This window comes from Engystomops pustulosus, chromosome 2 (genome assembly GCF_040894005.1).
Source record: "Engystomops pustulosus chromosome 2, aEngPut4.maternal, whole genome shotgun sequence".
NCBI lineage: Eukaryota > Metazoa > Chordata > Amphibia > Anura > Leptodactylidae > Engystomops > Engystomops pustulosus.
In genome coordinates this window covers 197,731,232-197,750,311 of record NC_092412.1, presented here as the reverse complement: position 1 = coordinate 197,750,311, position 19,080 = coordinate 197,731,232, and the positions used below count along the sequence as shown (strand labels likewise).

General features: G+C 38.0%; 1 protein-coding gene across 1 annotated transcript in view; it reads left to right on the top strand.

The window, feature by feature from the left end:
- The window catches only part of LOC140119111 (amine oxidase [flavin-containing] B-like), a 54,870-nt gene extending 48,254 nt beyond the window's left edge, over positions 1-6,616 (top strand). Inside the window, exons 14-15 of the mRNA XM_072137772.1 lie at positions 46-108; positions 2,788-6,616. Coding sequence (XP_071993873.1) covers positions 46-108; positions 2,788-2,943 — 219 coding nt within the window. The 3' untranslated portion in view covers positions 2,944-6,616. The remainder of the gene's footprint in view (positions 1-45; positions 109-2,787) is intronic.
- The last annotated feature ends 12,464 nt before the right edge of the window (positions 6,617-19,080 follow it).

Here is a 19,080-nt window from a genome sequence, read left to right as displayed (position 1 = left end):
ACTGTGAAATTATAAAACTGTAAAATGCATTACTAATACTTACAGATAATGTGCAAGATGGGACTCATTCCGGAAAATGAAATATGGTTGCCTGAACCAGAATCTGTGGTAAGTTCTGCATCGCCTTCGATTCACATAATTAATGGTTGTGCTTTACTCAAGACATAAAAAACCCTCTTTTTGTGTAACACCGTTCTCTGCAGTTCATTATCTACAGCTTCCCTCTAGCTGAACAATATAAGCTGCGCTCTGCGGGGACAGCTGATGGAAAATGAAGCTGGTGGGATGCAGCTGTAGGGAAATCGTGCTAATGATTATCATTTGTAAATAAGATATGACTTCATCGTGAGCACACAAGTCTGTATTACCAACACTTAGCAGCTGATCTCTTCAGAATACTATCTACTGACTTTACCTCACATTATGCTACCTACACTACTAGTAACTGTCAAGTCTGCACTGCTGTGTATTTCTAAATTAATGGGTAATGACCCAATTATATGAGTATTTAACCAGAGTCGTGGTTTTGGTTATGGCTGAGCTAGAACATGGAACTCCTGTGTTCATTCGGATCAAAACAGCTGATCTGTTCAAGGGCCACGTGTCAGCCCCAGCACCAATCTGATAGGGATGGCCTGTCCCCAAGATATAAATCCACACTAGCTGGACATGCTTACAACAGAATATTTTATAACAACGAGATGATCAATATCAGATCAGTTGGGGTTTGACACCCAGTATCACTACTGACCAGAATTTAACAAAGAATGGTATCAGCAGCATTTTGCTAAGGTACTTTCTGTATCGATTCCTCACGGTTTTCTAGATCTCTGCTTGCTCTCATTTTAAGGACATGTTAAATGTTTACTTCCTGTGAATAAATACCGGTCCATAGTCACGTGATGTCACATAAGTTCATAGCTCATTATAACACAAAGCTCTTATTACTCTCGGTGATACTAACAAATCATGCACCTGTGTGACATCACATGATCATGGACTGATGTCTATACACAGAAAGTATACAATGAAGCTTTCTGTTGAATGACAGCAAGCAGAGATATAGAAAACTGCAAGCAATGGATACAGAAATTATGGAAGGTGCAGAGTCTTGTGTCACAGGCTGACCACAGTTCTAGGGATTCCTTGCATCATATCAATACATAATGCTCAGAGACCCTGCTGCCCCACTAAACATCAGATTTCTGCATGGCTAATGTGGCTAATCACATATAAACATTGCAATGTGTGTACTATTAGTGGCAATCACTATTAGGTTTGTTATCAGGCACATGTGTGTCCATGCAGATTCTGACCTGTCCAATCAGTTTTGCTATTAACACAACATTTGCCAAAGTAAATAATAACACAATTGTCATTAAAGGAGTATTCCTATGAAGACAAAATTCTTGAACATATTCAGGATGGCAAAACAACACATTCTCTAATTCAAAGTTATTAACAAATATGCAGCATTTCACAGATATAATTCTAACTTGTCTCCATAAGTCCTGCTGTTTTGCTCTTTGGTTACCCATGGATCCAACCATGAACTCAGTCCTGACTGTGGTCGGGCAGGTCTTCCTGTCTGGACAGAGTCTTCTGACATGAACATGCATCTCCTGTACTACAAAGGTAGAGGGTAGGGGGAAGAGGAGGAGGCAGAGAGCAGCAGAGCCAGAGGCACTACTAGTGCATGAGCAGAGTGGAATCAGGAAGTGTTTTCTCTGCCCCATGTGACTGCAAACTAAGTGGTTAATAATTATTTTATGATGTTAGCATCACTAAAGGATTAAGATTTGAGAACTTTCTTTCATGGGCAATCCAATTTAAATTTATAGTAGGAATAATAGAGATACCGTACAAAGCTATAAGAAGAGATAATCCTGAATCATTTATCATTACTATTGTGCTACTATTTTTTCAAAACTTTTTACTATTTTGTTGCAGTTTTACAATAGTAGGGACATTAAACCATGAATCATGCAACGTCTGAATATACCCATATAGATCATGGCAGTGTTTTCATCCTATGCAAATATAAAATTTCAAAATAACTTTTAAAATCAAAGCAGATCCTTTGTCACGATAGAAGTCAATTGAAACAGCATATGAATGACAATTGTTACATTATTACATTGATAGTTGGAAACGAACCTAGGAAAAAACATTATCATAAAAATAATTATCATTCTTGAGAAAGACTACATGACCGTGGCATCTATAAGAATATAAGCTCAGTGGGATATATCTTCACTAGTATTGTGCTGCAGTTTCTCTACAAATATACTGGTTTCTGATTGGACCCTGGACAGAGGTTAACATATTTCAGGCAGGCTTCACTTTTTCTAAAGATGCAGGCGGTCCCCTACTTAAGGACACCCGACTTACAGACGACCCCTAGTTACAAACGGACCTCGGGATGGGTGTTGGTAATTTACTGTACTTCAGCCCTAGACTACAATGATCACCTGTAACAGTTATCAATGGTGTCTGTAATTGAGTTTTATTGTTAATCCTAGCTCGGATGACAATCCAACATTTTTAAAATCCAATTGTCACAGAGACCAAAAAAATTCTGGCTGGGGTTATAATTCTAAAGTATACTGTTCCGACTTGCATACAAATTCAACTTGAGAACAAACCTACAGAATCTATCTTGTATGTAACCCGGGGACTGCCTGTATCCCATATTTTGTTTTTTCTCTTTTAAATTGTTAAAATCCAATATCATGTTTTGAAGATCTGCAGTGACTTTGTCATCTAAGTGTGATCTTTCCCTTCTAGGATGTTCCTGCACTACCATTTCATAGATCATTTCTGGAAAGAAACCTGCCATCAGCTCGAGGATTTGTTAGGTTCATTGGCTGCTCCACCTTCCTGGCTTCAGCAGCTGTTCTTGGGCTCTTTGCATATAAGAAAGGATTCATCACTCGTGTTTAATCACAATGCTGTTCTCATGTTCCTGAATGCTGACAATCAGATGATGTTGTTGTATGTTTGCTATACTGACTGTCTTTATGTTAAATTAACCAAATGCCGCTCACCATCAATCTTATCTCTTACAATTCCTTAATTCTGATAGTGAAAGTGTGATTTTCTATAAACAGAAATATTATAAGTAATAATAACATAGCATTTGTACAATATTAACCTATTCTGAACCCATGCTACTTCCAGACATTTCCTCAGGTCTATAACTTAAAGTCAGTAATGCTGTAAGCTGTACATGATAAATAAGCTCAGGATAAACAAGGGAATTATGATCTGCTCATATATATTAATTCCTAACCCTCCTACAAGAAACTAGTAGAGACAAAAAAGGAGCCCTTGTACTAACACTAACATAGTTCTTGAATGTGGAAGAATTCCTTATCAGCCTACTGGGAAATGGCAAACTCTTAATGTCTGACCCTAGTGAAAAGCCTCTCACTCAGCTAAACCTGTTACCTACAGTGTACTGAAGAGACACAACCGTGACGAAACTGTTCTGTCTACAGTTGGGGATCTGCTCCTTCTGGAATAGATATAGTGGTTTGGTTTTAATCTTGCATAGTGTCATTAGGCTTCCTAAAAGTCATGCTTGATGTTAAGGGGGCTGACTTACAAGGTAGAAAAAGAGGCATGATTTTCATTGTCCCATCCTGGAAAACGTATTTGCATACTGGGCCCATAGACATAAGAATTTACCAAACCAGACAATTACACTGGGTCAGACCAACAGGTAATGTCAAGTGAAGGAAAGATTAAGCATGATGAATCATACCATGCCAGCTCTATTACTAGGAATGTTTGGTAGAGTTTGTATGGGTCAGTTTGAAGGAATATCTGGTGACTGAATAAGTAAGCATGTGTATAGGGGAGAGTCAGGAGTAATACCTGTTGAATGAGCATTTGACAGAAGGATATTGGAGGTGTATGCACCACAATCTTATCACGTGCGCCAAAAACCTTGTGCAATTCAGGGCAAAATGGAAAAAATTGCGAAACCCGACGGAAATGCGACATTCAGACGCTTAGTAAATGTGCCCCATTGTGCGATTGGTTGAAAATAATAACCATGTGCTCTTATCCATTAAAAAGTATTGCGGTAAGAAAGCCCTTACCAAAACATTCAAAAAACAGGATGCATAGAAGCATGTGCCCCTGGTCTAAGACATTGATGAGCACCGATTTCAGTAAAAGATCTATGTTAAACTGAGATATCACTATTTTTGGCTTATGAAAATTATTTGTATTTAATTTATTGATCTTATTCCTAATTGCCTGTAATCTGTAGTGTAATATATTGCCAAGATTAACTGGCTTCATTACTTGAAGGAAAATGGAAAGTAACTATCGGCACTGGCAACAGATAGATGAAAACTAAAAACGTTTCTTTTATTGATATAGTTATAAATAGATAGGACCATAAGTATCCAAAATCATGGTCCTTATTCATACCTGACTAGCATACCTGACATCATTACTTGATAACTCTCTTACCACTCTTTAATGCCATGGATACATTCAAAACAACTACTGTACGCTATTCTCTCTGTATACTATTAAAGGGAACCTGTCATCAGAAATTGACGTAATAAACTATTACCAGTATGTCACGCAGCAGAACATTTTCTAGGTCATGTTTTCTTTTATGTCCCAGGTTGGTGGCATCATCCAGAAAATCAACTTTGGAGTGAGATGTTAAGTGGTTGTATAAAGTCAGGGTGGCGGAGAGTTTAACACCAAAGTCAAGCTCTCTCTTCCTCTTGTGATTTGACATCATGTGCCCAACTTCAGGAGATCTGGTCAATGATGTCCCTGGACGCAGGACCATCAATTACAGTGAATGGGCCATTCTGAGGAAAGCTTGACTTCAGTGTTAAACTCTCTGCCTTCTTGACTTCATTAAACCATTTTACTTCTCACTTCAAAATTGATTTTCCGGATGGTGCCAACACATAGAACCATGAAAGAAACATGATCTAGAAGCTGTTCAGCTGCTTGAAGGCATACTGCTAATGGTTCATTAGGCCAATTTCTGATGACAGGTTCCTTTTTAAGGTATGTTTTTCGTTACAATATTAGGTTACAAAAGTTACAGGTGCCTGATAAAGCTGTTATTACAGGGAACGGGTTTCTTCTCTATACTACAAATATTCTGCATCTCAAATTGCACAAGTCTGAATTTTACTGTTACCTCTTATGTCAGTTTTCAAAACAGAATGCCTCAATCTGTTTATGCCTCAAAACTGGAGCAACTTGCACCCGAAACGCCATGCGCTATATTAACTAAAGGCCTTAGACCATTTTAAGCTGTTTTCTGACTTCGAAACACGGCATGCCCTCACTCAAAGGGGGCGCCCCCCCCCCACACACACACACACACCTACCTGTGCACCAGAAAATTTAATATTGTGGTGCAGCAAACTAGACCAACTAATAGGAGGTGCAAAGTAGGACTCACCAGTCTTTTACTGCACCAGATTAATCATCCAGCATCAGACACAGGGATTAATCTGGAGCAGCAGAGAACTGTCTAGTTCTTCTCTGCTCTGATCTAAAAATGAACACATTAATACATCTCCCCTAATGTATCTACAATCCAGGGAAAAAGAGGACATAATTCATGGAAATTCTGCAGAATATTTCTCTGAAAACTTTTGCAGCTGTCTCCTGTATTTGAAATCCCTGCAACTCTTGCAAAGGTTACAACCCACAGCTAAAACGTTTGGTAAGGCCACTCCAAATTAGAGGGATTATATACAGATCCAGTTACACACAGATTTGGAAAAACTTCATTCTCTTTGCTGCAAATTTTACATTATGGCATGGAGAATGGTCCACTTTGAGCGCTTTTAGAAAATAAAAAAAAGAATCACTATTTGTCAGAATTTACAAGGTTGCAAGAGTTTAGGGATAATATAGAAAAATGAAAACTTGTTTTCTTTCTTCAGATAATAAATCTTCTCATGGAATATTCAATACGATATGTGTTTGCAGTCCACATTTAAATACGGTAGCAGGATTATACTTTCAATTTTATAGAATGTTAAGTGTCTTTTTTTTTTTACAAGATCCCTATCTAAGTATATGTGAGGTTTCCAAATGCAACCCATGCTTCCTCCACTGGGTTGAGCAGTTTTACTTGAAGATGATTATGACTCTAGATTTGATTCTTAGTACTAATGGGGGGACATTTATCTTTAGTCTGGATATTTGCACCTTTTTGGGGGGTTTAAGACATTTGATTTATCGTAGAAGGTGTTATGTCTGGCATCTAAGGCTATTGTGTTTTTGCAACTGTTTTAATAAAATAAAGTCGCACAAAAGTCGCAAATTCTTCTGCAACTGTATGTATCTGTATTCTAAAGATATATCAGACGCAATACTGGAAAACTTTGCTGGGGGAGTACAAAAGTTGCAAATTGTGTAAAAGCAAAAAAACTAGGATAAATGACCCCCACAGTGTTTATGTTTAATAGAGATTTTAAAGATAATAGAGAGATAATTTTTATTACCATATTAAATATATTATTTCATAGTGTCACATTGACAATAAAGACTTCACAGTGTTATAAAAATCTATGAAAGAACAAATTAATTTGCATAATAAATTGTATTACAAAATGAAGCCTAAGACTTTTATTATTACAAGAACCTGTGTTTTAATTGGGACTGTGCTCATTTTAAACAACCCTTTTCACTGTTCTACCTAGGCGTGTCAGATATTGCTTTAGGAAATTAACTAGAGCTGTCGGCTGTGTCTATTTATAGCTCATTTATCTCTTTGCTGATTTCTAGCAGTTCATGCACAGGATGCAGACTGCCTCCCTCTCCTTGTAGAAATGTCAGACAATGGGGGAATTTATCAATGTGTGACAAGGTGCGCAAATTCAGACTCTTAACTGTGCCACATTTATCACTGTCATGTTAAATCCTATTCTGTACTATGAGATCACGTTCGCCAGGGCCAGGCGTTTGGGGGTGGCAAACTGAGCATTTGCCCAGGGCCCCTGTTCTCAAGCGACCCCCTGCATGTGAACTTGTGGGTAGAGAATGTATGGCTTTTTTTATATATCTTCTATCTGTCTAGTTATCTATCTCCTATAATTTATCTATTTCCTATCTATATATCTGTCTATCTAACTATCTATCTAGCTTTTTAATCTAAATATCTATTACCTATCAATTGATCTTATATCTCTCTTCTAATGTATCTATCTCTCATATCTATCTTCTACCTCTTATTTATTATATATCCATCAATCTTCTATCGCACTTCTACTCTATCTATCTATAACAAATGTATCTTCTATCATATATACCTATAAAGACCTGAAGCATCCACCTGGTCGCCCAATAGTTGCTGGCACAGAATCCATTTTTTCAAATATAGCCACTTTTTTGGACAGAGCACTCAATGATTTAGCCACCACAGGGGACTCGTATGTCAGAGACACATCCGATTTTATTAACAAACTAAATGAAATACAAACTCTACCAACACAGCATATACACCTGGTATCATTTGATGTAGTCTCGCTGTACACATCTATTGACCACCAGAGAGGCATCACAGCGGTAAAGAAAAAATTAGCTACAAAAAATTTTTCAATCAAGACACAGGATTTCATCCTTACCCTTCTAGAATTCGTACTCAAAAACAATTATTTTTTGTTTGGTGATCAATATTTTTTGCAATGCAGAGGCGTTGCTATGGGTGCCAATATGGCACCAACCTATGCCAACATTGTTATGCGGGTGCTGGAGGAGGACGTCATCTATCCCTCCCCACTCTTCAGGCATTGCCTGAGGTGGTGGAGGTATATAGATGACGTCTTCCTCCTGTGGACAGGTACCGCACAAGATTTAGAATCTTTTCATGCTTTCCTTAATACAATTGACGACACGATAAAGTTTACAGTGGTAACTTCTATTTCAGAGCTACAATTTTTGGATGTGACAGTGAAGTTATCAGATGGCCACTTTGAAACTGATCTATACACAAAGCCAACTCACCGGAACACATTGGTGCGATACGAGAGCAGCCATCCACGCACCACCATCCAATCATTGCCCTATAGCCAGCTCCTCAGAGTCAAACGTATTACCAGTGAGCCGCACAATTTAAATAAAAATCTCTTAACTATGTCACACAGGTTTCGACAACGTGGTTATCCACAAAAAATTATCGACATTAATTTACAAAAAGTCAATAATGTCCAGAGAACCGATTTATTGTCTAAAGTCAAACAAAACAAACATTCTGACAGAATTCCATTCGTCACAAATTTTAACTCTCAGAGCCACAAGGTGGCTAATATCATTCGACGACATTGGCCAAAACTTTCATGTAGTGACACAGTTGCACCAGAACTTTTGATTCCCCCATTATTATCATATAAAAATGCCCAAAAAATCGGCGATAGATTAGTGAGGGCGGACGTTGGACCAATGAAGATGAGTCGACAACAAGGTATTTTGGGCCAATTGAGAAAGGGATGTTTCCCTTGCTGTAAATGCGTTAACTGCAAACATATGGATAAAGGCTCTTCCTTTTTTCATGATGACAAAAAGTATGACATCAATTATTTCTTGACATGTGACAGTACCTATGTCATTTATCTTTTAAGTTGCCCTTGCGGGTTGTCCTATGTAGGGGAAACTACACTAGAATTCAAGACACGTTTTAACCAGCATCGGTACACAATAAGGTCTAATAGGAAAGATTTACCAGTTCCGAAACATTTCTCTGAGTTTGGCCATACTGAAAGACATCTAAGATTTCGTATAATAGATCATGTGCCCCCGCTTAGACGTGGAGGTGAGAAAAGATCTTAAAAAAGAAGGAGCTCCAATGGATTTACACCTTAGATACACTTAGACCGAAAGGACTTAATGTTGATTTTAAATTATGGACCATTTAAATTATTGAGTCACTATCAGGCCGGAAAATCTTGCCGTCATTAGATGTATAGATATACAATAACATCTAGTGTGAACATATTTGTATGAATATTTATTGATATTCTTATTTTTATTCTTTTCAGACATTATGGTCCTGCCCTAGATGTCTCCCCGAGGAAGCTGATGGATTTTTTCTCACCATTTTTCTTTATGATTTTTGTTTCAGGCTGGAACTGCACCACATGTACACGCAAAAAAATTTTTTCTCCACCAGCAGACAACATAGAATTGTGTGATCTTATCGTACATGAGCTTTTTATGCCTTATTCAGTCAGGGAAAGATTAAGGTATTGCCATACCTATGACCATAAATAAGGGTTGAGGTGACATATGGGAATATACCCATATAGTGGGTTCCCCAGTTGTCTTGTCACTCTCTTGGGGAATGGCTTCCCCGGGAGGGGTTAACCATTCCACCCCTGGTTTGGTCACAAAGTTTGCTATATGCATCCCTCATTTATTGACTGAGTATTAGGCATGTCCACAATAAGTTGAGCGCTATGGGAAAGCATGATGACGCCCCTATGCCCTCTAATTATAATTTTGATTGTGTTACATACCTTCTAGTTGGAGTATTTTACAGCGATCCACTCTAGAGCCTTGAATTCAGGCCGTTTCTGGGTTGCCATGACTGCTGATTGGTTTCCAAGACGCTTGTTCAGCTTCACAACCGCTGCGCATGCGCAGTGCAGTTTTTATGGCGTGCGTTCCATCTGGTGCGTTCCAAACAGCCGGTTTTTCTTTCAAAAGTTCCAGATAATACAGATCGAAGTCCGCAGCTCAACCGGGGACACATCAACTATGCACAGTGGGAGGATACACTTGATGCACTTTGGCACTCCATCACTTTTATTGCGGGGGATTCGCCACATATCAGTATATGGCACATGCACTTTTTTTGTATATTAATATAATCTTACTGTATTTTTTATTCACGATATGTATATATTTAATTACAAATGGAAATTGTACTTATGTATTATGCTATTGTATTGTTTTATGCAATATAACACAAATATGTTAATTGGATGGGCGGCACTTATGAGGTCATGTGACCTCTCACAATTGTATATATGTCCACCATTCACACTTGTTAAATGGCTTGAGGAAGGCTACTGGTAGCCGAAACGTCGCTGTCGTTATTGAATATGGAATAAACCACAAAAAAACTTTTTTTCACTCAACCTGGTGTGCTGCGCAATTTCCTTTTTCTATCATATATAGCTATCTCTCATATCTATCTATCATGCATCTATATATAATCTACTTTATATTTATGCTTCTATAAATCTACCATATATCATCTTTCAAATTTATCTTCTATCATCAATCATCTATCTCCTATAAAATTCTTCTACAGTCGCATATTACATAATAAAAGAGAGAACAAGCAGCTAGCCTGGAATGAAGGAGCTTCTGACCTAAAAGATGGAGAAAGTCCCATTCTCTAAACAAACATAATATAATAGGAAGTCTGCCCCAGCTCAACCTCTTCCAGTAAAAATCCATAGTCCCAGATTACAGATGGAAGTCAATCGGTAAGAAGTAACTTCCATTCTTACTTTGCTCAGATTGGTAGACTATTGGACCAGATTGGTAAACTATTTGAATGGTTACTTCTTATGATTTTTTTGTCAAAGGGCAAGAGACACCGTTTGATAGAAGAAGAAATGAAAAAGTAATGCACATTGATAAGTATTTAGAAGGTAAATATAAAATACTCAAACAATATCTTAATAGTCAAACTTTAAAGCCCATGAGTTGACTATATAGAAAAAGTCTCTAGCAATAAAAGGTACCTGCTCTACAGACAATTGTGAAAGGGAAGTTATAATACACCGTTATACTTCTACTATACCTTAAACGGATCAGAAGGAAGGCCTCGTCCATGAAGCCCCATTCATCCTTTTTGGACTGAGCCTTTTGATGCAGTGAGTAGTTGTAGTTTTTATCCAAATGTACTCATCTCGTACTCATCTCCCTGGTTGCCACCATGTATTAGATGTATGTGCTATGGGCTGTCTTTTTTGTTCGTACTGCTCAAATGTGAATAAATTTGTCTTAAAAAACTTTTGAACATTTGCCCTGTGATATGTACATAGATTACCCCCTTCATTTGATGAGTTCATAAATTATTTTGTAATGAATAGATTAGCAAAAATTGTAAGCTCCGCATGGAAATGGTCCAGAGATACTTCTCGATAGCCAAGTATGACCACTTAGTGTTTTATTTGCACGGTGACTTTGGACAAGACTATCCTTTATATTCTGTTGTCTTCTAAATCTGAGATCTCTGAGATCATCAGCAGCTGGTAGTAGCGGCCAGTATATGTTGATAATGGCCTGAGATTCATTAGAGTACCTATTCAATACAGTGAACTAATCGTTGTTTTTTTCAGAAATAACAAGGGTCCTTTCAACTGTTACACAATCCTTCCCCTTAACCCCCACGTATCTGCAGATTATTTCAGTAATGTCTACTCCTGATTACATAGAGATAAGTCATGTCAGAGATGTAAATAGAAAGTCCCTGTGACACAGAAGCAAGAGATTTACGTTCATCAAGGATTTGTTCTTACGCCAGAACGTGGCCTATTTCTTGAATTTCGTTTTCCGGGCAAGCAAAGAAAGGTGCCATCACTAAAATGTAACGAAGTGAACCCCACTCAATGAATCCAGCAATTTTGCAAATGAAACTATGTTATAAACTGATACAATCATGACCTAGTAGCCTATAAAGCCAAGTTTAACAGAGGAGCGGACACACCAGCGTCTGCCCTTATGCTCCTTTCGATTGCACAGATTACTGTCAAGACGATTGACAGATCCTTTGACAAACATCTGTCTGATTGAAATGTGTGTAGGAGTCAAGTGTGCCTTCTTCTCTGTGAACTTAAAGGGCTATTAAGTCATCATTGCATTTGCACAGTTGCTGGATTTATTGAGAAGTTTTTAATTAGTTACATTTTGGTGAGGAAATATTCTATATGTGTAATGCCTTAGCCACATTGTACACATATTAAAGGCGGTCCCCTACTTAAGAACATCTGACTTACAGACGACCCCTAGTTACAAACGGTCCTCTGGATGTTGGTAAGTTACTGTACTTTAGCCTTAGATTACAATAAACAGCTATATAGTTATCAGAGGTGTCTGCAATGAAGCTCCATTGCTTATCCTGGTTCTTAGGACAATCCAACATTTTTAAAAATGTAATTGTTACAGAGACCAAAAAAAATGTGGGCTTACAATTATAAAATATACAGTTCTGACTTACATACAAATTCAACTTAAGAACAAACTTACAGAACCTATCCTGTACGTAACCTGGGGACTGCCTGTATATTTAATACTTTATCAATGCAGACATTAAAATGAAAGCTATAAAGAATTTTTAATTGCACTAAATTCTTTTGGAACATTGGAGTTTCCTTTCTTTTCTTTGGATAGGAGTTTGTGGTTTATTAGGGAGCCTTAGGTCTTTCATAATTATTGAATAGTCATTTATCAGGTACTTTTAATTATATATAGAAAATCAGTTATATGTTCAGACCAAAAGGGAGGTCCCAAGCCAATTCAATTGGCCATACATCTCAAGTCTTGTTTGTACCACTTTGCTATGGGTCTCTCAATCCAAATAATCCTTCAGATCTGTTTGGGGAGTTAGCCTACATGCTGGAGTTGTGGGAGGAGCGAGAAAATGGGCATATTTTATAGGGAAGCACTAAGGTGTGGGATGTGTCTTCTTAACTCTTATCCTGTTGACCATGCTAGGTTCTAGTGCCATGACCCAAAAAAGGCAACAACCTTTAGAGCTGTATGCATTCATACTCAAGCAACAAACTGTGCTAAAATACCATAACTCCCTCTTGAAGGCGTATTCTGTGATTTTTTTGTGATGTGTTGTATATCTTCACCAGACTGGTTGTAAATTGAAGAATCATTATCTGCTTTTCTTTGTCATTAATAGACAAGAATAACAATGGCAGAAAACAGCTGCGATGTCCTGGGGCTTTTAAGTAGTTGAACCACTAATATATTAGAAAACAATAAACAAGTGTATTATTTATTATTTATTTCAGAACACTGCTCACACTTCAATTTAAAAATTGCCACAATGTAAAGTCTATGCCACACAATCGTCATATCTCTCCATGTTTGCTTCTGCAATCTTTATATAGAACACCTCTTAAATAAATAAACCTTGTACTTTTTATAGAAGCAAAAGTCACGATCCCACAGAAAAAAATCGTTTCATGCTTTATATGTCTGACCACTCTAAAACTACAAAGAATGGCAAAAGGGGCAATTTCTGGTGTATGTTACTAAAAAAAGTGCCTGCTCATCATATTGCTTGCCACTTTTCATAAAAGTGTGTTCAACGACGGTTAGATCAGGCTTGGACAGATAAACCATAACTTGAGTCAAAAAAACAAGGGGTATAGATTTCAATGTAGATTAAAGCTGCAATCTATGCCAGTCCATGACTGCCATAGATTTAATTTCTGGTGTGTGAGAACCTCTTAGTTATTTTGGCTTGTCACATCTTAGATGTTCCAGTCATTAAGACTGATGCCCAAGTGGCAGTCTTGATACATCAACCCTGCAATGTGTGTCTTTTGGGATAAGTTCAATGGAATCCATAATGAACCTACATTTCAGTATTAAAATTTTCATGCCTCAGAAAAGGTCTTGATTATGTGAATCCCTAGTTTATGGTATGGAACACCGTATAATGCTTATAATAACACCTGGGCAAGTCCCGGGGCCCAGAGCTGCTATGGGCCCACAAAAGGCTGTACATAAGAAATCCATGTGGGTAAGGGGGACTGTTTATAATGCATTCATAGGGTGTGAGGGGGGTCTTATATAAAATATGGATTTAAGCCATTTCTTGTTAATTTATTTGTTTTCTTTGATTCCTTCACCAAATTGGTCTTTCCAGATTGTAGCCTATTTTGCAAGTCTGGTAGAAAGTAAGGGGTGGTAGTTGTCGAAGTCAGAGATGATACTAATGTTCTCAGAAATGTAATCTGCTCTGTTAAGGATAAGGAATCATGAAGCCTTGGTAGCTACTTTCTGGGAAGTTCTGACTTCAAGAATCAAGGATGAACTGTCTGGAAATACCGTAACAACCACCTTGCACTGCAGAGAACGTGGAGGTGCCCATGAAATGAAGAACCTGATGTTATTACCACTGATCAGTTCTTGATTGAGAAACTGGAGATGTCCTGAGGTGGGGACCTTGCTAACTACATAACTGGCTGCCACACATCTTACCAGTCTGCTCTGTAGTTCCTTAGCTTCTTCCTTATCTGTGTACTCTGTATGCTGTACTAATTTTCTTCAGCAAGAAAGGTGCTGAAATTCTGCCACCTCATCATCCATTCATCGAATCACACTGGAACCATGCAACCTCATGTAAGAGTAAATTCCTTATCTCTCCCCAAGATTACAACTGTGTCTGAATATATTAAAGAGAACTTGGAAAAAACAATTTATCTGCAACTCCAAATTAATAGCAGCTGCAGGTTTCTTCTTTGTGTTGGAATGGCCTCATCCACAAGGTCTCTGTGCCAATCAGTGATTTATGGGTTTTGCTCATTTCTACCAGCTGTCTTTTGTGGTGGAAGAATGAATGCCATGTTTTGGACTAATGAAGCTGAAACAGCTTCCTTGACCCTCATAAAAAATTGCCTCTGTCTCAATATTTTACCATTCAGATGTCTGCAAGCATTTCTGCATGGAGGTTGATGCTTGTTGGATGCAGGTGCCATGCTGTCGCAACAAAATGCTGAGGGTATACTAGTGTGGATTCTATTATAAACTCACCTCTCCTAAAGAGCAGAACTACACACCTGTTCATCTCCAAACCACTCAGCATCTTAACCTATGTAAAGCCAGATTGGCTATATTTTTCTCCTGAATTTAATAAAATAAGTGAGATAATGATTGTTTGGTGCCAAACTTGAATAAAATTGCGAAGGACCATGTATCTGCTTGTGAAAGCTGTGCCCAGAACAAGACTCCTAGGGACAAATCAGCAGGCCTACCTCTGCTACTTCCAGTTGCTAACCAACCTTTGCCTTTATCACATTGTATCAGATAAAGGTATCTGGTTTACTTCATGCTTCTGGAGAGCTCTTGCAGGATGTAAAACTAAATTTTTCATCTGCCTATTATCCATTCTAAAAGCCAGGTTGAGCAAATTAATAACATTTTGGAAAATTATTGGATACCCTATGTGCCTGCTTATCAAGCAACTGGGTGCATCATCTTGCCTTGGCTGATTTCTCTTTCAACAATCATACCAGTGAAACCAATGATTCCGCTCCGATTTTCATAATTCAACAACCACATTTCTTGCTTCTAATGTCTGTCTCTTCCGAGGTACCAGCAGCAAACTCTACCTACAGAAACTTCATTCAAATCTGGCAAGAAAGTAAGGGCCACATATCATTTATTTATTCACGGAAACAGGTGCAATTCCTGTTGCACGGCTAATTGCACCCATTTCTCCCATTATGCCACCTCCATGCCAAGTGAGCATGAAGCCATGTGAAGGGGGTGCAACCGGTGAATCAGTTGGCCCACGAAGGGCGTTATGCGCCTAATAGTTCTGACGGGGAATAGGGGGGAGAAGGGCGTTATGCGGCTAATAGTTCTGACGGGGAGCAGGGGGCTGGTTAACTTAGCACCAGCATATGATACATTTTCCTTTAAGTCTGCTCTTATTGAAGCTTTCAGCCATATGAAGAGGAACATCTGCATATTTTACCAAGAAATGGAGTCCCCCAGAAACTCCTAACTAAAGTTACTGTCTTATAAATGTAATCCCTCGATCCAGGGCCGGACTAAGGGTTGGTGGGGGCCCCTGGATGCAAAATCTGTTGGAGGCCCCCAATGAATGTAGCCCAGAAGGGGCACACATTTAACAGTAAACCATTAGACTGCCCCCCCCTTAATCCTGTATTCCTTTAGACAGGGTTCCCCCTTAGGCATGGTCCTCCTTTAGTTAGTAAGTAAACTGTTAGGCAGGGCTTCCCATTAGTCAGTTATGTATTAGACTGGGACCCCCTTAGTCAGTAACCCATTAGACAGAGCCCCAATACAGGATAAAAAAACAAACAAAATGTACTTATCTCCAGCGCATATTCCAGTGTCATACTGGCAGTGAGGTATGATACATACCTCTGCTGTGCAGCCTCTTTAAGATGCAAGAGTATGTCTTAAAGAGGCTGCATGACATAGGTATGTATTATGTCTCACTGCCAGTGTTGCACATTGCTGCTGATTGGGACCCCCGAAGAAGCAAAGTGGAGGAGGCATTAGGGGAGCCTTCCTCAAATAAACTCTGACTACCTGCCTCTCTGTGTACCCAATTCTTTTCAGGCATCCTTGCTCAAACCTCTGCTCCTCAAATGGAACTCGAGGACTATTTCTGCCCTGGTCCTGTTGGTTATGAAGATGAATATGAAGTGAGTGAGATTCTGGACAAGAAGGTGAAAGTAAGGAAAGATCTATTATCTTGTTTCCGTTTTTGGAAAAATAATGTAAGTCAAGAGAAAATGGAGACTAATGCTAACATTATATTTAGTGCTCCTTGTCAGTAAAGTGTTTCTGTGTAAAAAATTTTGGCATGATGGATACTAAAGAAACTTAGCTAAAAATGTAACAGTATTTTAAGCATTTTTACTTATACAGGCAGTGCGCGAACTTATGCACCCCAACTTACAGGCGACCCCTATTTACAGAAGGACCTCTCTGCCCACTGTGACATCTGGTGAAGCTCTCTGGATGCTTTACTTTAGTCCCAGGCTGCAATGATCAGCTGTAAGGTGTCTATAATGAAGTTTTATTAATAATCCTTGGTCCTACGACAGCACATAATTTTGAAAATTAAATTGTCACAGGGACAATTTTTTTCTAGAGTTACAATTATAAAATATATCATTTCCGACATACATACAAATTCAACTTACATTTCAATCCTAAAGAAATTACTTTGTATGTAACCTGGTGCATGTATTTAGTTACAGCAGAATCTGTTTATCAATGAAAGAACCATGGATTCTAACTGTTAAAAGTAGGCCCCCGAAAAGAGGCCCAGAGTACATTCCATGAATGTTCTACTTGTGGCCTAAATAACAATTGAATACATTGAAACAATATATGTTCTTCCTAGCAGCATATTAATGATCCTGTCTAAAGGGCTTAGTGCCATGTTTTACAAATGGAAAACAAAGGCTTCAGTGTGGTTTAATCCATGTACTGAACCATAGGAAAAAAGTGCCTTGTTTCTATGACAACTTATATGCTAAAAGATATTTGACATTTTTCATATATTCTCAGGGAAATCAAAACACAATACGGACAACTGTGTGATAGAGGAGTGTTACTATGGCAACACCATATAGGAAAACCTCCCGGTGAATAGGTGTTGACTATTCTGTCACTGCTTTTTTCTGTAAAGCAGAAACAAAACTGAAAGCTTAATAAGTGTCCGAGTGGTAGAGGAAATAGACTCCTATTTATATCCAGGTTTTTATGTGAATGTTACATCTATAAGTTATTTCTCCTCAAACCTTTCCCAAAGCCATGTACAGCTCTTCATAGTTATGTTATTCCTACTGGCACTAGTCTCTCTTGACAAAATATAGTCTTTTCCACACAGCAAAAATTGTTAAAGGGGTTGCCCGAGACATATAAAAAACAGTTAAGTGGCTTCTGTTTGTTTAAGTGATATTGGTGTGAGGGCCAAAATGTATTTTCTGGATAAACAATTTAACTTCTCCATGCCCGATAAGGAGATCACATAACTTAAAGGGTTTCCTAAACCAAAGTCATTTGATAGGACCGACTATTGGTTCTACAGGAGGGACTAAATTGAAAGGTTCATATGCCTGTGGCAATTGCAATATCTTCCAGTTTATGCACCCAGTTGACCTTAAGATTAACCCAATTAAACAGTACATTAATTTAAAGATCAAAACATTATTTATGTGTTGATCTGCCCTTGTCCCAAAGTTTATGTATGACAAACATCATAAAAATTGTGGACAACAATCTAGAAGCATATGTCAACAAATGCTACTGTCAAACGCAACCTGACCAAGAGAAAAGTTTGAAACTTGCGGCTACACATTTCCTTCACCAACACAGAGGTAAATGTAGAGATATTAGGGATTTAGGATGGAACGGAATGTCACCAATATTAGAGGGGGATGGTAGCCGGTAAATGGTGTACACCTTATAATCTTTGGTACCAACGGGGTTAAATGAAGAACTTCTTTATAATGGCTTCTATAAGAAGCATTAGTTGTAATGTTCATGATACCATTTAAATATTCGTAGTTATGTTTATTTTCAAGGCTCACACCGAGCCGAAACGTTGCTGTATTGGGATATGAAATAAAGAGGACTCTCACATTTTACTGAAATCCTGGAGTAACAGTAGTTAATAGAGCTAACCTACTTCACAGCATTTTACAATTCAGAGATTATACATACAAACAAAGTAAAAGAAAATCTATTTAAAAAAGTAGTGTTTCATGTTTTGTAGATTCCCTTATCTTCTCATTAAAAAGATGTTAAAATGCAACAGGTTAGAAAGTAAATGTGGAAATGGCAGCTGTTCCTTGTATACCCAGGGCATACAATAATACTGCATGATACTGAACCAACAAAGGGACCTGCTAATTTACTTCTAGCAGTGAGTAGGATTTGGACAAAGCATTTCAATCTTAAATTTAAACAGCCGAGCTAAGATCTATGTGCAAATAATCTATATCTTTTGCTCTGCTTAAATAATTTGCTGCAAATGAAATGAATATTAAAGGGATTGTTAAAGCTGAAAAAAATGTCTACTTAAAAGTCTCTTTCATTGCATAGTAAGTAACATAAGCAATGTGGGGACGCTGCAAAGAACGTTAATTACTAACCATGATTTCGCAATAAGGCTCATTGAACATAATCTTTCATAATATGATGAACTTGAGCATAGTAAGCATTTACAAGGGATTTGAAATGTTGCACCACCATTGTCGATAATGGACTCTGTATACTGTTTGTATAGGAAAGCTTCCAGGCTTTATCTTCCTGCTAACACCCACTTCTTTAGCAACCAAT